The sequence below is a fragment of the Onychostoma macrolepis genome, chromosome 18 (genome assembly GCF_012432095.1).
Source record: "Onychostoma macrolepis isolate SWU-2019 chromosome 18, ASM1243209v1, whole genome shotgun sequence".
Classification (NCBI taxonomy): domain Eukaryota; kingdom Metazoa; phylum Chordata; class Actinopteri; order Cypriniformes; family Cyprinidae; genus Onychostoma; species Onychostoma macrolepis.
The window spans coordinates 14,888,519-14,912,279 of record NC_081172.1 but is presented as its reverse complement, the minus strand read 5'-3'; the positions used below and the strand labels follow the sequence as shown (position 1 = coordinate 14,912,279).

Genomic DNA, 23,761 nt, shown 5'->3' with positions numbered 1-23,761 from the left:
AACATTTTTAATTTGAATAATTTTCACAGTGTTACTGTTTGAACTTTTACTTAATTATTTAGGTCAAATAAATTCTGCCTTGGCGAGCATGGTGAAGACTTACTTTTAAGAAGTATCAAAGTAAATAAATAAATACAATACATACATAAAAATCGTACTGACCCCAAACATATGAACAATTAGTGTGTTTAAAATATGGCGACTTATGGCGAAAAAATAATATTTGTTCAATGCAAATGTATTTTGTAATATATATATATGTATATGTATAAAATAATGTTTATGTATTTCTAAGTAAACCATTTGAATAGAAATAATTTTTATTACAAATATATTTATTACATGTTTTATATAAATGTTTTTATTTAAACAAGCTCTATAACCATGTCTCCATGCTAGATATATAAATTCATAAACACCCTTAAAAATGATGCCATATGGTGACACATCACTTAATTGTTTGTAATTTCCAAACATTTCTAACTGATGATTTCAAGACTGTAAATTCATTCCCTGGAATTTCAACAAATCCACATGTGTGATAATTCACTGTGTAAAATAACTCACTGTGTATTTCCTGTTTTTGCTTAGAGATGGCAGGGAGCATCTGGAAAGTCAGGGCAGTATTCAGGACAAAATCACGGTGTGTGCCACCGACGATTCCTACCAGATGACCCGCGAGCGCATGTCTCAAGTGGAAAAGGACATCTGGAGCCGCTCAGCCATCGAGATCAAACCTGGATCCACACGTCCAAGTAAGAATCCAGCTCATGCACACAAAGGACCAACTCCATATGCACAGACACAATTAGCTCTCATTAAAACATGTCTTATATCAAATAACACATTCATTTCTTCCAAAAGCAAGCAATATGTTAGCCTGATAGTATCATATCCTGTTAATAATGGTGGCTAAACCAGGATGTTTTTGATCAAGGGATGGTTGTGTATCAGACGAACCGTGTAAAGATGCATTTCCCTCCCCCAATCCCTTTTTCTCAAACATTTATCTGCAGATGACACAGGCACGAAGCCACAGACCTGTTCCATTAATCTGATTGAGACTGCCAGAAGTATGCACTAACAAGTCTCATGCTGGGTGGATGAAGTTTAGCCCAGGATTTTAATTACCATGGCTGGGGATCAATTAGGTTTTCATCTGCAGAAATACTGAATTATACATGGGGTCTCTCTCTGAAGCAAAGTCTGCAATTCCCTAAGCGATGACTAGAGAGAAGGACACGCGTCGCACTGGCCTCTCGTGTCTAAGAAAGCTGAAAGATAGCACTTGAGTGGTTACAGAAAATAAGTTCTGTTTGATTCGGGGCAATTAAAATCTTTGAATCGCTTTCACTGAGGAAAGCAAATAGTTCCCTTCCAGACAAAGCTCTGCAGTATCCTCTTCTTTTTTTTTTTTTTGTCAGTATGTCTCAATTTGCCTTGTAATGTAAACACATTTGGGCTGCAGTGCTTGCTAAGGGGTATCATTTAGAGACGGACATTATAGGAGGACCAATGTTGCGCCATTCAGATTTCATGTAATAGGTATGTTTGGGTGAGTTTCTAGTATTTGCTTTGGCTTTTTATTCCATCACGGACCAAAAAAATATGTCTCCATGCGTATTTTTAACCATATGGCGGTAGAAACGGAGCCATGTCCTTGCACAATTTAGTGCCTGGCAGATACATTTGTTTGGCTGAAACAAAAATAAAACAGCCTCCAACTTTTTTCCCATCTCTGTAGTCGAGCGGAGAAACCTCTCGCAGCGGCACACTGTATTTCTGTGGTGAAGTAATGGTACACTTATCATGTAGACGCTTCTAAATACTGCTTTGCCCTCATAGCTCTCATAGTTGGCAGAGGCTTTGAAATGTATGGCAGGTATTTCAGTGGACGTTTAATTATAAAGAGCAGAGGTATTTTAAGGTTGCTCTAACTTTGCACACTGGTAAGGGGCAGGCAGAAAGCATCATAAAAAATTTACTATGTACTTACTGTTTGATGATTTTGGTGATTCATTCATTTAGTGATCAAGATAAGTACAGTCGTCATTAGTGGTTGACTGATATGGATTTTTTGATGGTTGATGCTGATATCTCGGTGAGCAGGGTGGCCACTTGCTGATATAAAACCGATGTGTTGACTTATATGATGTAATAATATTTAACCTAAAGATAGTATTAACAATTTTTTGTGATTTAAATTTATATTTATTTTACATTTTATATTTTACAGAAAGAATTTTATTCCTTTATTATATTCGTTACATTTAAATAAATTATTTGGAAATTAATCAATTAAAAAAAAAAAAAAATCAACTTCACTGTAAAAATTTTATTAAAAGTTGAGAAAACTTAAAAGTTTAAGTTTTCTCAACTTGTTTTTGTAGGAGATTTTTGAGTTTTCTTAACTTTTTGTTGTATAAACTGAAAACAACCAGTTAAGAAAACACAAAAAATCTGCTGAAGCTGGTTGCCTTAAACTTTTAAGTTTTCTCAACTTTTGATTTTTTACAGTGTTGATTTAAAAAAAAAAAAAAAAAAAAAAAACTAAAATAACAAGGAAGTTAGGTTTGACCGTAAACTAATAAAGATTAAGAATGGGAACTTGCTGGGTTCTAGGCACTGTCAAAATAAAAGTTCCTCTTCCAATAGGCCAAATAGAAAAACTTTTCTGCCAATGGCAAAAAAAACAAAAAACAACAGCTAACAATGCCAAATAACAGCAATATTTCAGTCAACCACTCATTGTGTTTATGAATATACAAATATATTTATGAACTATACAGTGTAGCATTTACTTCAAGCACAGTCATGTAAGTTGTACTATTTTTGAGCATGCAGACATGCTTAAACAAGTGATTACTGAGCTTTGTGGGGTAAAACAATTTGATTTTGGAATTTGATTTGATGAGATTGCCTGTACGGCTAGATTTGATTAAATGTTTGATGTTGGAGTCTTATGACATCTGTCTACAGTTCATACAGTATTATTGCCCCAAAATACAGTAAAGTGTCTCAAATGCTTTTGGAGAAAGAGAGTGTTTAATTCAGCACTTTTTGCAAAGCGCAACATGTTTAGGCGTCAAGAGGAATTCAGTACTGTTGTGTTTTTTTCGCTCTTGTTTGCCAGTGTGTTGGACTGTGTAAAAGTCAAACATTCCTCATAAATGGGATCATTGTTCTCACAGTTCTGCGGTTATTGCAATATATCATGTAGTTAATGCAACTGTTGAAATATGAAGACAGCTCTTTTAAGTATAATAAAGTCTGCCTGCCTGTACGATTGCAGCAGAGACATTTTTGAGAAAGGAAAACTGACCCCTGTTGTTGAGGCAAACTATATGGGTTTCTAAATTTGTAATTTAGTGACAGTTATGTCATTCTAAATGATGTAAGTCGACGTTTCTGAGGAACTTCTGAATAATGTATGGGTCACTTGTTTTTTCCAAACAGTTAGAATAAATGGGGTCTTAAAAATGACATAAATTACCATAAAAGTGCTTATATGACTCGTCTGCTATATTTAGAGTCTTATATGATAGCTTTGTATGAGAAAATGTAAGATTCTTGAATGAATCATTCTTTTGAGTCAGATCCTGTCAGTGAATTAATTGATCTGTTTCACAAAACCAGCCTGCATGATTTTTTCTCAAATCAACCCACTAACTCCAATTGCAGCAGTAATTTTTGAGTTAAGTGCTGTCTGGAGGAAGGTTTCCAGTGAACAGCGACTTCAAATTTTTGTCTGTTTCTCACATAAAGCTTTCACTGCTTCAGACTTTATAGTGCACAAGCCATATGTGGCCTGATAGACAGATATGATACTTTTATGAGGCCTTCTCTCAAAAAATACTAATTACATAGTGTATTTTCATAAAAAAAAATTTCCCCATACATTTTTATGTACCTCTGCCAGGTCAAAACTGACTCGAATACAGAGGGAAGGTTAACCATTGAGATTTAAAGAGATATTCTGTCATCATTTTCTCACTCTCACTTTCTCTTTTGACAAAAGATATTTTGAGAAATGTCAATGGTCACCAAAACCATTTGGCTACCATCATTCTTCAGAATATAGTTTTTTTTGTGTTCCATGGAAAAAAAGTAAGTCATACAGGTTTGGAAAAACGTGAGGGCGGTACATTTAAAAAAAAAAATTTGTTATGTGTTCCACAGAAGACCATATATCATATGAGGGTGAAAAAATGATAACAGACAGTTCATTTTTGGGTGAACTTTCCTTTTGACTTAATGTGAAGATTGCTTACAATGACTGAGTAATTTGATTTAACCCAATCCATTTGAATTTAACTCACACGAACAACAGCGTAGTGTGTTTCTGCAGCAATAACAAAGCCTTAAAGCGGTCTAAATGGAAGCATGAATGTTATGTAAAACTGGATGAGCACAGGAGCGTAGCACTCGCTGTATGAACAGCTTATGCTTCACTTTGTCCTATTGCAACCTTCAAAGTACAGCTTAAACTTCTAATGAGATTAGGCATGCTTGATATCTATTAGCACTCCTGTGTCCTGCTGGCTCCAGGTGAATTAGCACACTGGTGGGAAGATGGAAAACAGAAAAAACGGCTCTATTTGAGGTGTTTTGGTTTCCACGGCTTAGATATTTGCACAAGAGAGAGCAACGTTTACCGTCAGCTCTCTTTCACACTCTCCGTCCCGCTCGGTGCATGCCAAATTCAGAGTGCACATCCGGAGAACGGGTCATACGAGTGCTATGGGGGCCGTCATGTTTACTCAAAGCTGTATTTCCTAAAGTGGTCCAGCGCTTGCTGTTTACACTACTGTATGTGTGACAGTCATTTGTCACGGCCCTAGCGCTCACCCCTTCTCTGTTATGTGTGTGTCTAATTTCACCTCAGGGCGGCTCGGTTTTGTTTTGCGTAACGAGAGCTTGGGGATTTGAGTGGCCCCAGAAGTTCTGTGCTATTTGCAGAGCTCTCGGTTTATTTTCAGTGCTGAAGAGGCAGTCGAGTTTGGCAATAATATTTCAGTCCGTTTTATGTCACTTAGCAGATTCTGAGATTGTTTTGAAGACATTCAAATGTTAAGGAATAATGTAAGTGTGAATGTTTTTGTTTTACAGACCAAGTCATAAAAATCATTATTGTTGTTGTTTTTTTTTCTCTCCTCAGGTAAATGTGTGAAGATTAAGAAGAAACAGGGCCTGCCGACCAGCTTTGACAACACTAATAGACATTCACCCAGCAGCAAGAGGAACGGTACACCTAGCTTGGTGGCCCACAGGCCCTTGAAAGAACGTGTCATTCACGTTCTGGCCTTAAAGCCCTACAGCAAGCCAGAACTACTGCTCTGGCTGGAGAAGGAGAAAGCCAGCCCCAAGGACAAGGCCGACTTAAATGCTGTGCTGGATGAGGTAAAACACAAGTGCATGGCATGCTACAGCGCAAATGCACAACAAACAAAATATTTATAATCTACATAAATGCAAAAATGTTTCCAAACCTCAGTTGGAATCTTATGAGAGTTTTTCATATCAGAGTGCTATTTAGTATAAATTATTGCAGTTTTAAAATAGTTTCAATTTGATGCTCTCACACTAGTGAAATATTGAATATAAGAAACATTTCTTATAATTATCAATGTTGAAAACAGTTGTACTGCTTATATATTTTCATGGAAACCATAATGCATTTTTTTTTCAGGATTTTTGTGGAATAGAAAGTTCAAAAGAAACGCATTTATTTGAAATAGTACATGGTAACAGACAAACAAACAAATCTTTTGATCAATTTAATGCATCCTTGCTAAATAAAAGTATTAATAATAATAATAATAATTTAAAAAATCAGACTTTTAAAAAGTATTATATTACTTTAATGAGTTGTTTTGAATGACTCAATAAAAAGAAGCAGTTCGTAAGAGTCATTTGTATGTGAATCATTTCTCAAATGACTCGCTGTTGTTATCGACTGCAGCATACACTTGCAGGCTCTCTGAAGATGTAAGGCCCTCCGAGATGATAACTGACTAAACTATGTTTTAATGCACACAAAGCTTTTCCGACTGTTGCTCATAGAGGCTAGAGTTTCAGTTGTTGCAAATTTTTTGTCACTTTTGTGACCGTTCTAGTCATAGTCTGGAGCCCTGTATAATATGTTGTTGATTAAAACTCTCTGTCAGCGTTTCATTCTGCACCAGTGCCAAGTTTTTTTGTTTTTTTCCCTTTTTTTAATCTCTCCCATCAGCCCTACTTCAGAAAACACAGTTCAGTACTCAGCCTGTCCAGATAATATAGTTTATGTCCTGAGCTGCTTCTCAATTGCATTTGGGCAGACGAGATGGTTATGGCTGATTTTGTCAGTAGGTTTATTTGCTGAATGCTTCCTGCTGCGTTTATATTCAGAAGTTCCTGCGCAGTCAACAAGGGGAGGTTGCGGTGCTAGCGCTAGCAATTAGCCTTCTGCCATAATGATATTTGGAGAATGGATCGTGATTTGACAGAGGGAGGGTTGTGCTGGGTTCATATCCCATTTGTAAAGTGCTCTACAGAACGTCCTGTGCTGCAATACATTTATGCTTTCTGTTTTACATTTACGAGGTCTGAATTGAATTATTGTCCTCTGGATGTATTTAAGAATGTCCTTAAAAGGCCTATCGTACATTATTTCTCTCTCTCGTAAAAAAATCGAAAGTGTCATATTTCTTCAAAAAGATGCTGACTCCAGTAATGCTTGATGGTTCACGTCACTCTTGAAATATTGTTTACTTAAGTGTGTTTGTGAATGCAGGGCAGTTTCTCATTAGGAGAATAATTCTATTATACTGTATGTTTTCTTTCAGGTGGCTAAACTCAATCCCAAAGACCACAGCTTTACTCTAAAGGATGATTTCTACAGACATGTGCGGAGGGACTGGCCTGGCTATGTCGAGGAAGAGCGGCAACTCATTCAAAGGGTGTTGGCAAGGTACAGTATTCTCAATTCTCACAACATCACTTTTATCTTTTTATAAATATTCATTGTCATTTTAGTGCGTCAGACCATAATCTTTACATTACAATACTTCTTTACTCTGCTTTATTCCAACCTTCTTTTTTTTTTATATTGCATAAACCCATTAGTAAATTTCAAGTACCTCTTCATCAAAACAAAAACAAAAATATGTTCCTTTTTATTTTATTTTATTTTTTCTCCAAAATATTATATTGGATATTATTTAGAAATATAATTGTAATCTTTATTACAGTGATTCAATTTGAATCAGTAAAACAGTGTTATTTTAATATTATTTATATAGTAGTATATATCTAATTGAAAACATTAATAAAAAGTATATTCATATTTTCAGTTGTCATTTTAATTGTCAATAAATTTGTCATTTTTAGTAGTATTTTTTAATATTGCTATTGATATTTTATTTGATGAACATTACTAGTTTAATATTGCGACTATGATTTATTTAATTCAATTGTTTTTACAGTATAAGTTTAGTTCTTATACTGCATTTCATTTTAGTGCTTCAACTCAATTTTCAGTTAGATGCCTATGCAAATTTCTAATTTTCATTAAGTTAATTTTTTTTTATTTTCTAGTATTTATATTTAATTTTATTGAGATTTATTTCTGTTAACAAGAATGTTTTTTAACAGTTGTAGACACAACTGTTTTTAATAGTTGTAGTTTTACTTCACAGTAATAGCCCTACTTAGAGACATTTCATAAATGTATTATTTCCCAACTTCCTGGTGACGGGCTGGTGACGTTTGGTACAGGATTGTCATCCAGGCCTTGCCCCCGCAGTCTGCTGAGATGATGTGTTTTGGAGGCCTTATTAAGTATGCGTTTTAGCACAGATGATGTGGTTAATAGGCCTGTCTGAGCAGGAAGCCGTGCGATTCACTGTGCTGTTGAGTGGAATTATGCTGAAAGCTTCTGTGCAGCCACATTCAGTCCCGGAACAATAGGAGAATAAACGGCAGCCATCCTGCCAAATACGATCTTGGCAGCCCTGCTTTCGGGAGGTTTTCCACACTCCGCCTAACTGACTGCGTGCTTGAGTTTCTTCTCTGCCTTCACCTCTGCCTCTCAATTTTATGTGCACTGCCAGTCTAAAGTATCCTAATGGGACAGATCAAGATGATCTTGCAATAAACCCCATACTTGCACAACACGGCACGTTTGCAGAATGATCCATGAACTGCTACCATTCAAACTTTTGGGGCTATTATAATTGTATTTCAAAGTGTCTCATGCTCACCAAGGCTGCATTTATTGGATTAAAAATACAGTAAAAATATTGTAAAATTAAGATGTAAAATAACAGTGCTAATTTATGTGATTGCAAAGCTGAATTTTCAGCTTCATTACTCCAGTATTCAGTATCACATGATCCGTCAGAAATGATTATAATATGGTGATTTGATGCTCAAGAAACATTTCTTATTATAATCAATATTTTTGTTGAAATCATGATACATTTTAAGGACTCTTTGAATAGAAAGTTTAAAAGAACAGCATTTCTTTGAAATAGAAATATTTTGTAACAATGTAAATGTCACTTCTGATCAATTCAATGGATACTTGCTGAATAAAAAGTATTTCGCTCAAATAAAAAGTCTTACTGACTTCAAACTTTTGAATGGTAGTGCATGTCACTCAGTGAGTTTACTGTAAAAAATAAAATGTAATTATTTTATTATTGTTAGTTATAATATTTAGAAACACTATACATATTTATAAATATTTAATTTAGTTAATTTATATATTTTATTTATATGTTATTCTGCATTTTATATTTAATTTTACTTTACTTTTTACTGTATAGTCCAGAGTAGTTTAGTACATCCGCTTTGTCAGGGCATCGAAGCAAGGCGCTTATGAAGAACGATCCTCCGTGTGATGAAAAAGCAGCTCTATGAGAGGAAGGAGCTGTAGGAAGCAGATTGCCAGAGGAAAGTTCCAGCAGAGTAGGAATGTCTCTGGCACCATTGTTCTCGTCACTGGACATTAGCAAGTCTTTTGCCAGTCCCACTGCAGATGTTATCAGCTACCCGGAAATGCTAAACTAGACTAACATCCCCGGCGCTCTGTCCGAACGAATGCTATGCAAGAGTATAATGTTTTTACACTCCAGTCAAACCTGATTAACACTCGTGCAAATCCTAGACCTTGATCCTGAGCTTTAAATTTCTTCCTGTTTAGTTCCTCCATTTCCTGTAACACAACCGCACCTTTTTATAGCTTTCTGGAACTGGGAAGTTGATCTGAACTTGGGACAGTTCGCAGATTTGCTTAAGATTTTAATTAGCAAAGGTTTCCTGATGGCAAGCATGAATGGAATGAAGTTTTGACGGCGTCTCACTCTCTGATATTCCAGAAAACTCCAGCCTCTCAGCAGCAGCAGCAGCAGTAGCCAGTTAAAAAGCCTCCAGTCCAGCCATTCATTCCACAAAACCTCAGGGGATTCTCCATCCCAACTCAGCCCTGTCAAGAATCTCTCCATGGTAAATATGCACCTATAAAAAGAAGTGCTACTTTTCCTCCATCTCATTTTAAGGCTGTTGCATGCTGTAGTATTTGTGCAATGGACTACCAGCTTCTTGTGTGCACTGAAACAGCTTTGTGATTGATTGAATGTATGATTGATATACCTGAGATGAGAAGAAGGGCCTCTTTTTTTTTTTTTTTCTTCTCGCGAAGATCATGTTTGGCGCCGTCTGCTCTTTATTTATGGAGATGCTGGAGGCGCTTCAGTCACTGCTGTTTGCAGGAGCCAATTAAGCTGCCGGTCTACACTATTGCTGTTTTCCATTTGCAAAGTTTGTAAAATCTCCTCCTTTCTTTCCTCCCAGAAACGCCCAGTGCCTTCCGACCATCCAGAAAGTCAGACACCGAAAAAGCAACGTTTATTAGACCAGAACATGCCCTTGCAATCTCCTTCCAATGGACATCTCATCTCCTCCATGAGCCGTAGCTCTTCCGCTCATGGAAACACAAGTTTGCAAAGGGGTAGCAGTATGGCTCAGCAGAGCCCTGATGGTCATTACCAGCAACACAAGCTCAGCGAGTCCAACAGCGTGCCCAAACCAGAACTGCCAGAACCAGCACAGCAGCCATCATCCAGCCCCAAACACCCAAGAACTGAACCAGAAATCTGCACTGACCAGCAGCTAGCAAACGGCCAGCACAAAAAGAAGTCCAAGAAGCATAAAGAAAAAGAGAGGGAGCGCTTAAAACCTGAGTGGGTCGAGACCAGCCCGGACCTCAAACAGAACCAGGAAAATATTAATGGTGGGTTTAAAGGTGAAATTTTGATATAGAGGTGCAATATGTGACCCTGGACCACAAAAAAGTTGCACAGGTATATTTGTAGCAATAGCTAACAATGCGTTGTATGGACCGTCAAAATGATTGATTTTTCCTTTATGCCAAAAATCATTAGAATATTAAGTAATGAATATAAAGATCATGTTCCGTGAAGATATTTTCCTACCGTTAATATATCAAAACTTAGTTTTTGATTAGTAAAATGCATTGCTAAGAACTTCATATGGACAAATTTAAATTTCTCAATATTATGATTTTTTTGCACCCTCAGATTCCAGATTTTCAAATAGTTGTATCTCAGACAAATATTGTCCTATCCTTACTATCCTATTCAGCGTTGAGATGATGTATAAATGTCAATTTCAAAATAAAATTGTGGTCCAGGGTCATGTATATTTGAGGCCAATAAATTATTTGCAAAGGAAAGTAATATAGATTATTGTTTAAAATTTTGTAAGTCAGTAAGTTCTTTTTTTTTTTTTTTCAAGGAAATTTATACATATTAATTCATGATTTAATATGTATAAATATTAAACATTGAAAAAACATTGAAAATTAAAACAATAAAAAAATAAAAATAAAAAACAAGCAGCCACTAACATGAAATTAATACTTTTATTCAGCAAGAGTGCATAAAAAATGTATAAAAAGGACTGTAAATATATTTATTTAAAATGTTGCAAAAGACAAAACATTTATTTTAAATTGAACTAATATTTCAGTTTTTGCTGTATTTTTATTTAAATAAATGTAGCATTGGACAGCATATAAGATTTTTTATTTTTTTTAAAATCCCAAACAATCCAAAAAACAACAACAAAAACTTTTGAACAGTAGTTTATATAACTGGGAATGTTAAATGATTATCGATACTAATTGTATAATTACAGCATAATACATTTTAATTGATCATTTTTTACATTATTTTTGCTTGTGACAATTACACATTTTTTCTATTTGTTGGCCTATTTACAAAAATAATAATTTGAATAATTTAATATATATTTTTAAGCTGTACTGTCATTGCCAAGTAAAATATTGTACAGCAACATGATGTTATGAATGTTTTATGGTATTATGTCAGGCAGTGATTGTGCTTATCATAATCAATATTTATTAGCACTGCCAAAAGGGCAATGGAGTCATTGTTTATCAGAGGGAATTTCATTAGTTGTTTTTGATGTTGTATGAATGCAGTTCTGTAAAAGAAAAAAACAACAACAACAACATCCCGTTTCAGCTCTCCCATTGCAATTCATCTCAGAAGTGGCTCACTGTGAGACACTTTCATTTCAAGTGAAATGATGGCAGAACAGGTTTGGACTTGCCAAGCAATTCAGAAAATATTCCTGTGTGTGAGTACACAGACATGTGCACGCGAGGTGACTGCTCGTCTGCGCCCTTCCCTAGCACCAGGGTGGATGATTAACTTAACTAACAGCTGGGTGAACCACTGTAAAACGTGCAGAGCCCACTTTGATCGTCGCCTCAAGCTTGACGTCTTGTCAGGCAGCCTTTGTCAGCGACAACCGCCCTCCACGTCCCTTATCACAAGATTTGATAAATGACTCCATCAACCCGGGCAGCATGGCACTTTGATATGTTTGCGTAGTGAGAATACATAAACCACTTTATCATTCTTGTCTGTGTTTGTGTAGACCATGAACGACCCAACACACCTGTCACCCGTGCCTCGCCCGATGAGCTGCCTGATTATTTATTGTAAGTAAGACCAGATTTAGGTTTATTTTACTGCATTGTGCTTCTGTAATTACAAGGTGGAGATTGTCTGCTGATGATTAAGGAATAGAAAATGAACTCTGTTAAAGCAATAGTGTGTAATTTTACAGAACGGAATGTAAGAATTCAAGTTAAAATATAGAAAAGATTTTAAATGTTCTGTATTTGGGCTTTTAAAGGAACGTAGTTTCAGACAAACAACCCAAGAATGAGAATACACATTTATTTTAATATGTAGTGCCACCTACTGGTTTCTCTTGGGATTCTGCCTAGCGACTTGAATTATTGTTACTGTTAAAATGGTTTAGTTAACTCAAGGAACTTTTCTTTCCAGAAAATACAACACTATTACAGACTCTGAGCAGCGGCAGAGATACAAAGAGGATTTCTGTGCGGAATATGATGAGTACAGAGACCTTCATGAACGTATAGGGAAAGTCACGGAGATGTTTGTTCAGCTGGGATCCAAGATAAAGACGCTGTCTCCCGGGACACACAAGTATAAGGTATGGAAAAAGACATCATATGTGACCCTGGACGACAAAACCAGTCTTAAGTGTCAATTTTTTAAATTGAGATTTATACGTCATCTGAATAAATAAGCTTTCCATTGATGTATGGTTTGTTAGGATCGGACAATATTTGACCGAGATACAACTATTTGAAAATCTGGAATCTGAGGGTGCAAAACAATTAAAATATTGAGAAAATCGCCTTTAAAGTTGTCCAAATGAAGTTCTTAGCAATGCATATTACTAATCAAAAATTAAGTTTTGATACATTTACGGTAAGAAATTTACAAAATATCTTCATGGAACATGATCTTTACTTAATATCCTAATGATTTTTGGCATAAAAGAAAAATCGATAATTTTGACCTATACAATGTATTTTTGGCTATTGCTACAAATATACCCCAGCGACTTAAGACTGGTTTTGTGGTCCAGGGTCACATATACACTTCTGTTCAAATGTTTGGAGTGAGCAAGATTGTTAATTTTCTTTTTAAGAAAAAAAAAAGAATGATGCATTGAATTGATCAAAAGTGACATTTATACGTTGATAATGTCACACACAAAAAAATGCTGTTCCTTTGAACTTTTATTCATCAAATAGTCCTGAAAAATATGTATCACTGTTTACAGATAGATGGATGGATGGCTAGATAGATAGATAGATAGATAGATAGATAGATAGATAGATAGATAGATAGATAGATAGATAGATAGATAGATAGATAGATAGATAGTAGACCAGTGATAATAATAAGAAATGTTCTCATTGAGCATCAAATTACAATGATTCCTGAAGGGTCATGTGACGCTGAAGACTAGCGTAATGGCGTAAAGGTTACATGTGGAAGAATGTGTCTTTGTTTTTACAAGATAATGCTTTAGCACACCTTATATAACATTTACATAATACATGATGTCAGAGGTTATTTTAGATTAATCTGTTTGATTTTTTTGTAATCATTATTTTGATTATTCTAGGTAATGGAAGATCAAATAATGGAGAAGTATAGGAAGTATAAGAAGGTAAGAGAATTGTATTATGTGTTGATAATTGTATTATGTTGATACATTTTTTGCATATCTATGAACCTTATTTAAATAATCTGATATAAATTCTTAAAACCCCATGAACATTTCGGTGTTATTTTAGTTTGATCTATTATAATTTCTATAGTATTTATACATTTTTGAATTAGCTCTTATTTCATATTTTCATATTAATATATTTTATTTCATTTCTTTTATTTCTTTAAATTTTTTATTTTTATATTTCTATTAGTAATTAGGTTTTAGTCATTTTAGTTCTTGTTTTGTTTCAATTAGAGGCCGAGGCAACATTTGTCATTTTCATTAGGGTTTTAAGGTTTTAGGTTTTTCATTTACTATATATATATATATATATATATATATATATATATATATATATATATTATTATTATTATTATTATTATTATATATATATATATATATATATATATATATTTTTTTTTTTTTTTTTAATCTTTATTTCAATATTCTTAATCATTTTAGCAATAACTGAACCTTTCATGCCTCATACTCTCTGACCATGCGAATACTAAACATGATTTGTAGTGAACCTTCCGTCCAGTAGATGTCGCCATTTTTCACAGCTAATAATATTTCAGTTACAAATTAAAAAAACTGCATCTAAAGCAAGAAATCAGTACTGATTCCCAGCTCTAATGTGCACATTTTGAAGATCTTGTTTTTGTCCCTGCAGAAGTTTCCAGGCTACCGGGAAGAAAAGAAGCGCTGCGAGTATCTCCATCAGAAACTATCACACATCAAAGGCCTGATCCTGGACTATGACCGCACACAAGCGCCCTCCTAGTGCCAGCCATTCCACTCTCCTCCTCCAGTCTGCTCGCACAGACCAAACGACTCCTCAGTGGAAATAAACCAGGACCAAATGTCTCTCTTGAGCACGACAAGGCATTTCCACGTCTTTCCTCCGCACAAACTGTGGGTAACAATGTGGAGGCTGAGGATCTAAGCCCAAACTATCAAACAAAGGCCAAGACCTCCAACTAGTGACTTAAGCCCTTTAAAGTTTTTTTTTTTTTTTTTTCGTTTGTTCGTGTAAAATGTGTTGCATTTAGGAATTGGTTGTGACGTGAGACACAACCTAAGCCAAAATGTTGTTTTTTTCCCCCTACCCTATAATGCAGCATATGTGTGCCCTTGATCTTCTAACTTCGGCTCTGAGCTCTGACCTTCAGGGCTGTCAGTGGGCTGCTTTTATGGTACAATCATAAAGCCTGGACGATGAGAGATGATTATCTGTACTGTGTTCGGTCTGTCAGTGATTTATCAGAAAACTTAAGCACAGTTTCTATTTTGATATTTTACTGAATGTATATTTGTACACTTGTAAGATCTCGACATCTATAATAGAGCGTTTAATCACTGGATAGAATAAGGGAAGCCTGGAATTTTCTCAGCTCTGAGGTGGTCCTACCAAACTCTGTAGAGTACGAGGGTGCAATCTGTCATATGGACGTCTGTGTGAAAGCACCTACGTCAGACTCTTAATTAGACCAGACCTTCCTCTTTTGTGTGTAGCTACATGATGAGCTCTGGGATGCAAATTTAATCTTGATTTCCTGTAGCCAATCGTGTAATGAGAGCAAAGGTGCTTAACCTTGACAGTTCAAAATCGATAAAGTGATAATTTTCTCATGATTTTTATGTCCAGGGTCCAGTGCTCAAACCACTACAGCACACTGTGTCCTTAAAATAATGATGTTTATAACATTATTATTATTATTATTATTATTATTATTTGGACACTAAACAGCAGAAACAATCATGTTTTAAAGCATATTTAATTTCTTTTATCCTTTTTTAAAATAAAAAATGTATTGATTAATTGAAAAAAAAAAAAAAAAGCAATTCTTTACCTGATCTATTGGATATGTTACAGGAAATTTGACATGTTTTATTGAGATTTAATTTCTTGAAGTTTGAATGAACTCTGCGTTCTTTCCCTTTAAAGCATGAAGGAGACCTTCATAGACTGTGTCAGGCTTTCTCTGAATCCTGATTTTCGTTTGGGTCATGTTTTATGTGAATGAAAGTATACAGTATGTCTGTTTTCCCAGAATGTAGTACTTGACGGAGGATCTCATTGGTCTTCTGCTTTACGTAACGACCTGACACAAACACCAAACGTTATAGAAGCAGAGTCTTTCCAAAGTCCCCTCTACGTCCATGTCGTTCCTGTTCATGCCCATAGCCTCATGTACATTATGGAAGTATTTTTGTGTCACTTTCGCGCTTTGACATTTCTCTTGTGGAGACTGCTGATCTGTTATTTATGTCACTACAGTGTTAGTTCCTCTAATCCTTGATCCTGATTTGTTATCTGGCTGGAAAACTGATAGATTTGCCAAAATAGCATTTCTCTTTATATTGTTAACAGTTTGTTTCATCCTTTCATGGGGCAACTTCATGTATTGATGTAGATGCCTTAAATAAACTGGACCACATTAACTTAATACAATGGAAATGTCTTCTGATTTGACTTTAATTTCACAGTTTGTTTTGCGAATTGTTATTAACTAAAACTATATACACACACACACACACACACACACACACACATACATACATACATATAACAGAAAGATTTGGGAGTTCCTCGGAGTTACCCTGAAAAGCGTATCTTGCAGAGATGGACTAAAAATGAACTCCCAAAACTTGTAGGAGTGGTACAAGAGGATGTGGTGCTGGACAAGACAAGGTCCTCTTTTTTTTAACCTAATCTAAGTCTCTGAGAACCTGACACCTTGCACTTCTGGAGACTCCGGGTTGCAGTTCTGGAAAATGGTGGCCCTGGAGACTAAATGGTTCCTGATGGTTTCACACCTAACTCTTCACCTTAATTCTTTTGCAGTTAACGTGTCTTTTCTTCTCCACCTGTTTTTTTTCTGATTGTGTTGACCCAATGAGCATTTTGCTGTCCAATGGACATGCCTTAACTTTGCAAATTCTATAGTATTGCATTAGTATTAGTATCTCTTGGGCATTTAATAATTTTTGACTTTCAGTCTGTTAAATCTTTTTTTTGGCTCATTTTATCTGTAAAATAAAACCTGCCTAATAAGTATGCACACCTGAATGAGTGTTTCACTTCCAGCCTTCATGGACAATTATATATCACTTACAAATGATTTAAATACAAAATTAATAGTATTAAGACTGATGTTTGGAATTGGTAAAATGTGCTTGGAAAAAACTGAAAATCTAAAAATAAAATAAAATTTACTATAGCAATAAATAATATAATAGTATATGAATAATACTAAAGCAACACTGGTTTAGCATGCTCTCACCCTGATGTCACAGGGTATTTTACATAATGACTTTCACATTTAATAGCAGTCAAATTTCTACTCACTTATTTTGAAGGACAAAACAAAAATATATTTCCACATCCAAGAGTCTATTTTACTAAAAGCAGACTAAAAGTCTAAAAGCAGTTTAAAGTAAACTAACACAACTAATGATGTATCTTTTAACTTTCATTTCCAGTTCTGAATATGGATGGATAAGGCATTTAAGTCAGCATGAAATAGAAATGTACTTTATTTTCTACATGCATGTTATTGATCTTATTGTGAATGATTCAACAGTTCATCCATGCATGCCTATTCATTCATTAAACTTTTGTTACATTGTGACAAAAGGAATCATGAACTGAGAAATCAAATGTGCCATCAAGCAAAGTAATGTTGATTACCTTTGTCATTTTTATTCATATTTATAGGAATTTCTGTTTAGCTTTATTTCTTAATTTTTTTCTCTGTTTTAGGTCATTTTAGTTCTTCAACATTTAGTTTTAGTTAGTTGCCAAGGCAACATTTTATAGATAGATAGATAGATATAATGAACATATAAGCTATATATTATTTTAATATTTTAATTTAGCTTTACCTCAATCAACAAACATAATTGTAATAGTTTTAGTTAATAAGAAAACTTTATGACGTAATAGTGTGAATAAAAACCGCCTCCGTAGAAGATGATCAACGCCTGCTTCTACATCCCTGCCTGTTTAGCCCCGCCCATTGATTCACGCAGGTAGTGCTAGGCCAATGACAAGAGCGGCAAACAGGTTTACGCAGAAACCAAACAATAAACTGTTTTTGATGAATTTGTTTACAAAGAAGGCATAATTCGACACAGGATTTTCAGAAAGACTGAAATTATGCTCTGTCTACTATACAGGAATCCTATGTCCGGTGTGAGTAACTGTTTTCATTATGTGATCATTATCGCTTTGTCAGTTATTACAGATCGTTTGTTATGCTGAATATGTATGTGTTTTTTAACCGAAAACAGTCCATCTGTGAAGGATATTGGCCGTCAAAAATACACAACTGTTATCCAACCATAGCATTCGGCACACCTATTCAAACAGAGCTTTCTGATGAGGGGCTCAAAACAAGACAGAAAATAGCTTATTACTTCTAAATAGTTTTTTGATGTAAAAATCTTGATAACATTATAAGTGGACCTCACAGAACAGTCCAAATTAAAAATCAAATCAGTTCATGACCCCTTTAAATCTAGTTTAGGCCTGTGGTGTAGTAAGTTTAAAACTAAACCATCACAAATCCATGTAATGGATCCATAAGAGGTGTTTGTGTCAATAATAATGCCATGTTTATGTCTAAAGTGAGGACAAACTGTTCTATCTTAGAAGACAAGTGAGAAACGAACCAAAACCTTTTCAACAGTGCATAAAAATTCCTTTATTAAAGTTCACAGTTTTTTCTTAGAGCAGTTTGTGCTGACAACCAATTATGTGGAATCAGAATGTAATAAGTTATCTTTTGTCATGATAAACCAAAACTGGACTAACAACTAACAAAACTGTGGCACCTAAAATAAAACACACATCTGTAAACAACTATGGGATCTGTCAGAATGAGGTAGAATATCTAATTTCACAGATGGTTTTCCATGTAAAAAAAGACTAAATATTAAGCACATATTTCAGAAAGTTGAGCATCTGCCATCACAGAGAGCATCTTTTTGTTGGAAAGTTCCAAAATGTGTTCATGTACCCTCATCTCAGTATCATCAGTACCAAAGTGATATAATCTCTATTAAAACTACTAAATACTGCATAATATAAAGGTGTATTATTTCACTAAGGCTGCCATAATACAACAACAGATACAGCAAGGCACTCTATTTAATGAAAGTGTACACAGCATGTGGTCAAACCCACACTGCGAAATCTTATCTAAATGATGCTATTATTTTTTATCATTATGTTGTGCAGAACTGCAGGTGCACTGCTGCATTATGGGTATGTGCTGTTCTCCTGTCTCCCTTATACAATTAAGTTGATCCCTTTATAAAAGTAAGCTTAATAGTAGTCTAATTCCACACTAAAATGAAATCGAAACATTTGTTAGAAAGGTTTTCTTATCTAAAAGACATTTTGGATGTTCCTCTATAGAGCATTTTCTTCATTCCCTAAATCATGGCTTGATTTTGAGGCTGGGCCTCAAAACTGACAATATACCTAAAAGAGAAGAAACAAGGCCACAGAAGCCCACCACCCCTGCATTTGTTTGGTAAATGCCCAGTTTGTCAAGTGGAATGAAAAGATCGCAAACATTTTTAACTGTATCGAGAGCCACAGATGGTTCATTTCTGAGGCTCTCGAGGAGAAGAAAGAGGAACGCATCAAGCTGAGGCACTATGACACAAGCCACATCTGGGCTTTCATTGAGATGCTGGTCGACTTTTTGCTGGAATTGTCGGTCCCGAGACTTCTGTACCATAAGCTGGATGATCACATAGACGTCTCTGGTTAGATTCATAACCAAGGACAGGAAATAGAAGCGAGTGGAGTTCAAGCTCCAGCGCTCCTTGTCGATGTCTCGTATTAGCCCAATACCTCTGGCCCAGAGTATGTTGTCACAGATGAAATACAAGGCACGGTTGAGGTTGGCAGAAGTAAGGCAAAAGCGCAGCACGGGGTCAGAAATATGAAGAGTGCTCTTGGCCGCATGGATCGAGTTGACTGTATTCCCAAGCCTGAATACTGAAAAAAAAAGAGAAAAGCAGATACATTCCTGATATTATTTTCATATCTGCGAAAAATAGAGGTCATAAAATAAATTAGTGGCTATTTTTACACAAGTCGGGAATGTAAAATGTGCTGAGAAATTGCTTAATTTAAAGTAGTCACTATATCAAACATTGAAGTGGCAACTGTGGCATGTATGTAGTAGTGGAAAACAAATTATTTCCTTGTAAATGTATATGTACAAATATTCAATTTTAACAGAACTCACGTAAAGTACATATTCCACAAAATTGTACTTAAGTGCACTAATACTCAAATACTTTTCACCTCTACAAGTATTCAAATTGTGATCTTTTCAATTTCACTTGTACTTATTCCATTAGTGACCAGCATCTATTTAATTAGGCATTAGTACTTAATCATCATCACATGCTAGCCACTATCCCAGTTGTAGTTGGTACATATTCTAATCTTTAATAGTATTTATTTCAGTTCTCCAGGTGCAAATTGAATAGACACTAATCATTATTTGGTATACTCCAGTGCCTGTTGTAATAATTTTTAATCTTATTAGTAAAAAAAAATGCCATTCTGACAATTTAAGCTTACTAGTCTAGTCAAGTCAGTTTTATTTGTATAGCACTTTTCACAATACACAGTATTTCAAAGCAGCTTTACTGAAAATCATGATTTTAATGTTTGTGATATCTTGTCATATAGTCATATTTAGCAGATTAGAGCTGGACAATAATATAGTTCATATTTCACACAAACAACCAAGTTAGGCTATATATTATTTTACGTGTGTATACTGTATGCAGGTAAAGTTGGATATACTTATATGTTCAACTTTTTATATAGAGGTGTGCAATAATATAGTTTATATTTTGCGAAAATACAAAACCCCATTTGATGTTAAAGTCCGTGTAAAAAGTGATATTAAAATATGTGTTCTAAGTTTGTCACACAACAGAAAAATGTGTAATTAACCACACAGCCAAATTTGAATGATAAAAAAAAAAAACCCCGCCAAGTAACTAAAATAAGTTATCAAAATATTTGAAAAATAAGCAGGACACTCTGCTCTCAAACGCTGGGGGCGTGTCCGCTGTCGGCGCTGAAACCACGCCCACTCGCGGGAAAGCGGCTGTCTCTCTCAACTGTCAAATACCGCTACAACCTGAATGGATGCTACTGATGCTACCTCTAGTAGTTTAATTGGATTTATACAGCCATACATGTTTGAGCGTACAAGTTCGTTATTTAATTGTAGACATGCAGCAAGCGCGCTCAACGCGCATCAGCGCTCCAGTTCTCGTCTTCAAGGCTAGCGAGGCTCATGGTTGCTTAGCAACGGCAAACACCACTACTCACAACCGGCGCAACGTCATAGAATGTCTCTGAACAGGTTCACGCCCACTTTTGGGGGAAAACAAACCGCCATACAGCATCGGATCGAGGAAGTGGACTAACCTTACAACATGCCAAAGAGTTGTTGTGTGGTTGGGTGCACCAATAATGTTTGTAAAAACCCAAATTTAGCCCAGGCTACCTGCCACCATCATCCATATCTTGCTGTTATGGAAATATTATGAATTACGGATGATGCTATGGAAAGCGAAGCCAGGCTAGTTGTATGGCTGGACAGAAAAGTGCACTCAGTACTCTAAATATAAGGACATAATATATACATTTAAAGATGTTTACTTTCAAATGAAGTAAAATAATTCACTGGTTTACCTGGTGATTAGATTAGGTATGAGTAAATGTCCGGCAAGACACCTCTGGCCACTGGGTGGGGTTGTTACACCAATTTGACGCTGGGATAATGAGTTTTTAAATTGACCAAATTAAGTTTATGGATGTATCTTTCACGCTCTATGGCAGGCAGGGTGGACATATAATTACTTGACATGATTAATCCTAGTGATTACTTAAGTTATTCACGTCTGTCGGCTGTGTATGGACGTTGCTTTTTGCCGCTATTTTGTATTGAAGCCTATGGGAAGTCTAGTTTGTTTTCCCCCAAAAAGGGGCGGTAACGAAATTGACAGTTAAGTTCCCGGATGTGCCGGTAGTGCGTCTAGAGCGCAAGCTCCGGTGCGCTTTGAAAGAAGAGAAAGCGGTAAAGGTCGCGTTTCCATGCATTTTTAGATGCGAATTGTGAACGCTCCATGTTTTTAAATTGTATGTATTCTGCCACATGTCTCTGGGCTAAGACCCGGGTATCCATTCACCCTAGAACCGTCCCTGCCTAGAATCTGTATATCTAACATCAGAAGCCGCTTTTCCACTATCGGGTCGAACGGTTCTCTGTGCTTAACCGTTCCGTTCTGTACCAATCCTGGCCAGTCGGCACGGATACGGTTTCGTTTTCCACTGCGGGGCTGATAACGGATCTTTTGGAATGCAATTCAAATGCGTCAGTTGTTGCCGTGGTAACACAAGTGTTTACATATGATATGAGGTGTAAATAGCCACTGCGTTATGGAGGATGATCAGAAATTTCTTTAGATTTTATTACTAATTTGTGTTTACATTGCTCAAAATAGCACGCTTAGCAAGCTAAGGAGAAACTAGCAGCCAGGCAACAGACAAGTGACAGATCCTGAGTGGCGACGTCATGCACACGCACTCTACCAGCACGGTTCAGCACGGTTGTCTAACCGGGCCGAGAACGGTTTGTAATCGTGCCGCGCCCTACCAGGCTCACGTGGAAAAACAACTGGAACCGTACCTGACCGTTCTTAGAACCGTTCGGCCCGATAGTGGAAAAGCGGCTAGACATTCAAAAAGACAAACTAAGAACTTGACCTCTCAACATAGTTTTTATTGTGTTAGGGGCGGGGCCACACTCGGTGGCTCCATTACGTCATCGAGCCACCGTTTTAGCCCCGCCCAATAAATCCTGAACATAGAATTGGTGAAAAACTGTTTAACGGTTTAACTCCACAATTCAGTACTACATAGTTCAGAGTATGTAATGTGTTTCAGCAATACATTTCTAACATTTGTACGTTAATGTGTTTAGAAAAAATTATCATAATTCTCTTTACACGGACTTCAAACAATGGATAGAAGGAAATAAATAAATAAAAATACTTTGGGAGAAGCAAGACAACAGCAAGGGGGGCAGTTGTCCTTGGACTATACTGCCCAAATGTCAATAATTATTAGTTTCTACACTGATTGAACCATATAACTAGAGAGATAAGAAATACTATCTGAGATAACTCTACTAGTAAAGCTGGAACAGTAAGTACTGACAAAGAAATGAAAGAACCTTTGTTTTGTATGTGATTGTTTTGTTATGTAACAGTAAACGTTCATTCTTACGCTTCCGCCCCGAACTCATATTAGACTCCAGAAATTGCAGCTTTTTCACCAGCTCTTTTCTCTTCGCTTCATTTCTCAGAAGGTATTTCGCCAGAGCACAAGCATATTGGGTTGCTCTAAAGCAAGCAAACAAACAAAATGTTCAGACATAGTCTAGCTCGTCTTTACGGAGAAATAACTTCAATTCGATGTTGATTTGACGGATGACAAGCTTTGATAAGAGACACTGACCTGAATATGCGATCCCTTCCTTGACTTTGGTTAGTGAAGCTGATGAAAGTTTCCATGTGGCTGCAACAGATAGTGTGCAATAACACTGTGCAAAACGCGATATTTTTTTTAGGAATAAATGACTAAAGGCTCGAAAGCCGATGCATACTCAAAGTTAAAGATCGTGTTAGAATTGTCACTGTCCTGTCAAATCCACAGATCCTGCTTGGCTGTGGGAACTGAGGTGAAAGTTCATGCAACATACAAAACACGCGTTGAAACCAAAGAACAAACTTCACATCCCTTTAGTAAATCATTATTGTGTCGCGCTTATAAAAAAAAATAACCAATTTCGAATTTACGGATTATAAGAGATTTAAAATGTATGACATTATGAAAAAGAAAAAAATTATGATGGGCAGAGGGTTTGGCGATAGAGTGTCCGACTCGTTTTCCGGAATCGATTCTTTTGAACAGTTCGTTTAAAAACATTCCATTTTACGTCATGACGCAATTGCGTCATCACACGGTCCCTGCATTCAAGCCTGATTTTAATCAAAGTTGTGTAATAAAACGTAT

The 23,761-nt window shown here is 35.8% G+C and overlaps 2 protein-coding genes across 2 annotated transcripts in view; one reads left to right on the top strand and one right to left on the bottom strand.

Annotated features, from left to right (window-relative positions):
- The window catches only part of LOC131524506 (RNA polymerase II elongation factor ELL2), a 41,189-nt gene extending 25,099 nt beyond the window's left edge, over nucleotides 1-16,090 (top strand). Inside the window, exons 4-12 of the mRNA XM_058751650.1 lie at nucleotides 592-755; nucleotides 5,159-5,400; nucleotides 6,828-6,952; nucleotides 9,363-9,489; nucleotides 9,838-10,276; nucleotides 11,971-12,034; nucleotides 12,387-12,558; nucleotides 13,546-13,590; nucleotides 14,309-16,090. Coding sequence (XP_058607633.1) covers nucleotides 592-755; nucleotides 5,159-5,400; nucleotides 6,828-6,952; nucleotides 9,363-9,489; nucleotides 9,838-10,276; nucleotides 11,971-12,034; nucleotides 12,387-12,558; nucleotides 13,546-13,590; nucleotides 14,309-14,419 — 1,489 coding nt within the window. The 3' untranslated portion in view covers nucleotides 14,420-16,090. The remainder of the gene's footprint in view (nucleotides 1-591; nucleotides 756-5,158; nucleotides 5,401-6,827; nucleotides 6,953-9,362; nucleotides 9,490-9,837; nucleotides 10,277-11,970; nucleotides 12,035-12,386; nucleotides 12,559-13,545; nucleotides 13,591-14,308) is intronic.
- Nucleotides 16,091-18,319: 2,229 nt separating this feature from the next.
- On the bottom strand, nucleotides 18,320-23,620 carry pex11a (peroxisomal biogenesis factor 11 alpha). Its single transcript, XM_058752119.1, has 3 exons — nucleotides 23,204-23,620; nucleotides 22,973-23,088; nucleotides 18,320-19,651 (listed from the first exon to the last, which is right to left on the bottom strand). The coding sequence occupies exons 1-3, from the start codon at nucleotides 23,257-23,259 to the stop codon at nucleotides 19,083-19,085; spliced, it is 741 nt and encodes a 246-aa protein (XP_058608102.1). The 5' UTR covers nucleotides 23,260-23,620; the 3' UTR covers nucleotides 18,320-19,082.
- Nucleotides 23,621-23,761: the final 141 nt, after the last annotated feature.